The following is a 6,169-nucleotide window of genomic DNA, read 5'->3' on the forward strand; positions in this document are numbered from 1 at the left end:
GCGGCAATGCTGTCACTGTTGCATAGCATTACACATACTCATTATTCAATAGGCTAATAATAAAGGTAATTCATCTAATTTATAATTATAATAGATATCTTATTATCATGTTACAGTCATGTATAGTATTAGTTTCTGCATGAATTTGTTAACAATCTATCTCTATCTTTTATAACAGTTGAATTACCTCTTTATTCCATCCCTAATTTTCGTCGCTAATACAAGTAGATGACTAATTACTAATAGAAGTAATTTATTAATCATTCAAAAAATCTATATATTTATTTTTAAACAAAATAAATTAAAATTAATTTATTGAATTATTACTATAATTTAGGCAGAATTTTAGTCCACCAGAGCAGTGAAGTCATCTCGGAGCTGCAAGTGTTGTCATACAGTGACGAGGAAAGAGTTAGGGAAGGAAAGCTTGAAATAATGAACACATGCAAGATTATCAGACATTTGTCTGTGGAAAGATGCAAGTGTCTTGTAAAAGTTGAGCAATACACACACTCAGAAAACAATATATTAAACGAACTAANATATGCATAGGTTCCATATAGCTGGTTCAGAGAACGAATGATTATACGAGTAAAAGTAGAACAGTTATTCACAGAAGCGGTTCAGAGATTGAATGATTGTATGAGTGAAAGGTAACTACTCACAAAAGTGGTTCAGAGAAGTAAAGGTTCGCAAGAATAAAGTGAAACGTTTCGCATAATTTGAGTTCGGCGTGGGGACTTGAAAGAGTTGAATGAAGAGAACCGAATCGCAGGGTCTACATGATCTGCAGGGTCTGCAAGGTCTGCAGGGTCTGCAAGGTCTGCAGGGTCAGCAGGGTCTGCAGGGTCTGCAAGGTCTGCAGGGTCTGCAGGGTCTGCAAGGTCTGCAGGGTCAGCAGAGTCTGCAGGGTCAGCAGGGTCTGCAGGGTTTGCAAGGTCTGCAGGGTCAGCAGAGTCTGCAGGGTCAGCAGGGTCTGCAAGGTCTGCAGGGTCAGCAGAGTCTGCAGGGTCAGCAGGGTCTGCAGGGTCTGCAAGGTCTGCAGGGTCTGCAGGGTCTGCAAGGTTTGCAGGGTTTCTACTATACTCGACCACGTCGCTCTCATTCCCCTTCCACCGGTCATGCGCAAAGCAGATTTCTCGATGTAAGAGGATTTTATGTTACCAAAAAAAAAAAAAATTGCAACAGTACGTCATAGTCACGACTGATGGTTACTTAGTGTGGTACCGAACTCAGAGTTACCATGTATGAAACTACCATATAAATTCGTCTAATAGATGCATGTTTAAATGGTGGTCCAGACACCCAGCTGCAGGTGGTGGTCAGTACACTGTCCAGCTGGTAACACGTGGTCAGTACACTGTCCAGCTGGTAACAGGTGGTCCAGGCGCCCAGCTGCAGGTGGTGGTCAGTACACTGTCCAGTTGGTAACAGGTGGTCCAGGTGCCCAGCTGCTGGTGGTGGTCAGTACACTGTCCAGCTGTTAACAGGTGGTCCAGACGCCCAGCTGCAGGTGGTGGTCAGTACACTGTCCAGCTGTTAACAGATGGTCCAGGCGCCCAGCTGCGGTGGTGGTCAGTACACTGTCCAGTTGGTAACAGGTGGTCCAGGTGCCCAGCTGCTGGTGGTGGTCAGTACACTGTCCAGCTGGTAACAGGTGGTGCAGGCGCCCAGCTGCAGGGGTGGTCAGTACACTGTCCAGCTGGTAACAGGTGGTCCAGGCGCCCAGCTGCAGGTGGTAAACATTACACTGTCCAGCTGGTAACAGGTGATCCAGGCGCCCAGCTGCAGGTGGTAAACATTACACTGTCCAGCTGGTAACAGGTGGTCCAGGCGCCCAGCTGCGGTGGTGGCCAGTACACCGTCCAGCTGGTAACAGGTGGTCCAGGCGCCCAGCTACAGCTGGTCCACCACCCCTAAGAGGCAGGGTGTTTGTACAGCAGCGTTAGGTTGTTAGACGTTGTTGCTGTAGCGGCGTTAGGAGGCCGCGGCCTTAATGGCTGTTTGTGTTGCTTTGTTGGCCTGCCTCACTGGCCTGCCTCACTGGCCTGCCTCACTGGCCTGCCTCACTGGCCTGCCTCACTGGCCTGCCTCACCGGCCTGCCTCACTGGCCTGCCTCTGCCATGCACATTATTGATGATACAACAATATAAAATAAAGCATTCTAGCTCACACGATGTGCGCATCATTAAATATATAATATCTACAAATGTTTGCGATCATCTCCACTGCTGAAAAAATCAATTATAACGCTAAATAAACAAAGAGAAATTAATATATTTAGAAGCTCGTTAGTGCGGGCAACTGTGCAGTATTTTGCAGTGGTGGTTTGGCCGCCTTAACTTCATTCCCCATGGGGACGTCCAGCTCTGGCCATCCTCTTAGGGAATGAATTTCTTGTATCGCTCGCCGCCTCCCCAGGGGGATTGAGGGGACCTATCAGCCTGAGCGAGGCTATCTCCTAAGCACAGGCCTCCTAAGTAGAGGCTTCCTTAGTAGAGGTTTCTTAAACCGAGATCTCTTAAGTAGAGGTCTCTCAAGCTGAGATCTCTTAAGCAGAGGTCTTTTAAGTAGGGATCTCATGCCCGCAAGCCTTGTGGTCTTGAAGTAGAAGTCTCTTAAGCAGAAGTTTCTTAATCAGAGATCTTTTAAACAGAGATCTTCCGACTGCAAGCTTCCTAAGTAGGGGACCTAGTGGCAGAGATAACGAACGTGGGGAGAGATTTTGCGACCGCGAAATTGAAGACCTCTTGACAAGTGGTCTGGTCATGTCTATCAGATGTCCTCACTGGGACCTCCTGAATACAGTTCTCCTAAGCATAGGCCTCCTAAGTAGACGTCTTCTAAGTAGATGCCTCCTAATTAGAGTCTCTTAAGTAACGTCTCCTAAGTAGAGCCTAAGCAGAACCGCCGAAGCGTATTGTGCAATCAGCGGAACCTAAACAACGCAGGCGCTGGGCAGTTCCTTGCTAGGGCATGTCTGTGGCTTGGTAGTGGCATTGCTGTAGCTTGGCTGTGGCTTGGCTGCGGCTTAGCTGTGGCTTGGCAGTGGCATGTATGTAGCTAGGCTGTGGCTTGACTGGGGCTTGGCTGGGGCATTGCTGGGGCTTGGCTGTGGCTTGTGTGTAGCTTGGCTAGGCCTTGGCAGTGGCATTGCTGTGGCTTGGCTGTGGCTTGTGTGTAGCTTTGCTAGGGCTTGGCTGGATTTGGCTGGGACGCGTGGCGCGGCCAGCAATGCTCTTAGCAATCCACCGACGTTCCCAAGTCGCCGCCTGGAAGCCGCGCTAAGAGATTGAGACCCGCAGCCCCTGACCACTTACAGACTAGATCTATACTAGTGAAGCGGTAACTAGTGTAGCGGTAACTAGTGTAGCGGTAACTAGTGACGCGGTAACTAATGAAATTGCAACTAGTGAAGCCGTAACTAGTGAAGATGTATGTACATTGGAGATGTAACTAGTGAAACATTTCTAATGAAGTCGCAGCTGGTGAAACTGTACTGTTATCGCCACAAACCTATTTGGCGAGCTCACAGATAATAAAGAGATTAACGTAATTTATCTTTTTTATCGTTAATTATCTTGTCGATAGCTTTTTAAATAACCGTAATTTACCAAATGAAAATTTCGGGGAATTGGGAGAAAAAAATTAGAAAATTTTGATTGATGCATCGCCATATGAGCACCATTACTTGAATCAATTAATCTCCAAATAGCAGATAAAAATAAAATCATGATTCTGATGTGTATTTGAGCCCGTTATAAGCGAAAGAAAAATTACTGCGTATTTGCAAAATTAAAAATATTTTCCAAAGCTGTGAAAATAATAGCGCACTGCAAGGCAAGGCAATGGATATCCGCTGATAAATCCACCGAAAGCGCCATAAAGGAACGAAGTAGTTGACCTCACTTCAATGCGATGGAAATGGCTTTACACAGTTGCGTTATGCAATAAAGACGTCCGTAATAACCCTTAAAACGTCCAGGAATCGCGGTGTGTCCGCAATCACGGCTGCGTTGTGCGCTTCTTTCCCGACGGGTTCGGCGGAAACCCGGCGCTTGGCGGGACAGTGAATAATTTTCAACGACTTTGGCGGGGACTGGTGATTAAGTTTCACGGAGTGCGGCAGACACCCGCCGCTCACCGGGAACGGGAGAATAAGTTGCACGGAGTTCGACGGGTCGTACGTTTTTCCGGACAAACGATTCTCAAAGAGCACCAGAGACTTCGGGCATCCAATGGTCCACCGGTAATCCTGATTGTGATATGAGGAGAACGTTGGTCCTAATGTTGACGATTGCGTCTCGGAGATCATAGGTCTTCTCCCCGACTTGGAAAGAGCACCAGAGACTTCTGGCAACCAAGGGTCCACCGGTAATCCTGATTGTGATATGAGGAGAACGTTGGTCCTAATGTTGACGATTGCGTCTCGGAGATCATAGGTCTTCTCCCCGACTTGGCACCTCGGAGATCGTCGAACTTTTCCTCGACTGCGGAGACTCAGAGATCGCAAGACTTCTCCTAGAATTTGGCACCTCGGAGATCGCAGGACTATTCCTAGAATTTGGCACCTCGGAGATCTCAGGACTTTTCCTAGAATTTGACACCTCGGAGATCGCAGGACTTTTCTTAGAATTTGGCACATCGGAGATCGTAGGACTTTTCCTAGAATTCGGCACCTCGGAGATCGTAGGACTTTTCCTAGAATTCGGCACCTCGGAGATCGCAGGACTTTTCTTAGAATTTGGCACATCGGAGATCGTAGGACTTTTCCTAGAATTTGGCATCTCGGAGTTCGCTTGACTTTTCTTCGACTTCGCTTCTCGGAGATCATCGGACTTTTCCTCGACTTGGTGCCTCGGAAATCGCAGGTTTTCTTCCTGACACGTCATTTCGGAGCTCGTAGGTCTTCTTCTCAACATGGCTCCTCAGAGATCACAGGTCTTCTCTCCGGCTTTGGAGTCACGGAGATCGCAGGTCTTCTGCCCGACTTGGCGCCTCAGAGGTTGCCGGCGATCGCTCCTAGTGCGCGGGAACAAGTGACGGTAAAGAGCGCCTGGGGGCGTAGAATATTCCGATGTAGTTCGAGTGAAGCACCTAAGATCAGGAGGGGATTGGCGGGGCCACTAGGGGAGTCATTGGAGAGGGGGTTACTAGAGGGGCCATTTACGAGAGGTTGTGGCGAAACAGTTGCCGGTGAAATTACAAATTACCGAAGCCTCAACAGTTATTATATATATAGTGCAGCAGCAACGGAAACTATGATAGCTGTTCACTGTTCAGCAGCTCTCGAAACAGCAATCAGAACCACAGCAGATGTAACTGCAACAGCTGCAAATAAAGCTGATGACACAAAATCATTTAAAACTTTCGCTAATGAAATAATAACTCTTGAAAACTATAGCGGACGAGCAATGAAGGCGGACATGAAGGTTTGAGATGCCAGCATCAGATCTGTGTTGCAGATCCATCATTGATCTGCTATGACATCAGAGATCCTTGCTAGATCGCCGATGCAAAGATCATGCATACGCCCCAACTGGACCGTGCTTTGATGCTGGATTGCTAATTCATCATTCAGCATCGATCAGCCGCTCAATGACTTGACTATTTCACCCCGGTTTGAAATCATCGGCGAACTATCATCGGTTTCCATCTGAATCTTCCAGTGGCGCCTAAATGATGATGGGTTGTTTTTAAAATACATTCTTTAAAAAATATTCTTTGCTTCCTATAGCGAAAGAATTTCGCACGGACGGTGTGATGTGTTATTTGTGTTGCTCTGTGTTATTTGTGTTGCTCTGTGTCATTTGTGTAGCTCTGCGTATTTTGTGTTGCTCTGCGCAATTTGTAGTGCTCTGTGTTATTTGTGTCGGTGCACGAATTGTGTAGTAAGGAGATGATGCAAGGCTTCTGTGAATGTATAAATCTAGCTATTAATGTAAATTCTCACCACGCAATAAATGGTGAGTGCCACACGGTGATGAGGGCCACACGGTCATGAGTGCCACACGGTGATGAGTGCCACACGGTGATTAGTGCCACACGGTGATGAGTGCCACACGGTCATGAGTGCCACACGGTGATGAGTGCCACACGGTGATGAGTGCCACACGGTGATGAGTGCCACACGGTGATGAGTGCCACACGGTGATGAGTGCCACACGG

At 47.4% G+C, this 6,169-nt stretch overlaps 1 protein-coding gene across 1 annotated transcript; it reads right to left on the bottom strand.

Annotated features, from left to right (window-relative positions):
* Window positions 1-4,437: 4,437 nt before the first annotated feature.
* Window positions 4,438-4,893, bottom strand: LOC125179097 (merozoite surface antigen 2-like). Its single transcript, XM_047884250.1, has one exon. It carries the CDS (start codon window positions 4,891-4,893, stop codon window positions 4,438-4,440), a length of 456 nt encoding a protein of 151 aa, XP_047740206.1.
* Between the last annotated feature and the right edge of the window lie 1,276 nt (window positions 4,894-6,169).

The sequence above is a fragment of the Hyalella azteca genome, unplaced genomic scaffold, assembly GCF_000764305.2.
Source record: "Hyalella azteca isolate HAZT.00-mixed unplaced genomic scaffold, Hazt_2.0.2 contig15022, whole genome shotgun sequence".
Taxonomy (NCBI): domain Eukaryota; kingdom Metazoa; phylum Arthropoda; class Malacostraca; order Amphipoda; family Hyalellidae; genus Hyalella; species Hyalella azteca.

What these genes read in the sequence shown, in the direction of transcription:
- LOC125179097 (XM_047884250.1), bottom strand. Translation starts at nt 4,893, where the DNA reads ATGACGTGTCAGGAAGAAAACCTGCGATTTCCGAGGCACCAAGTCGAG.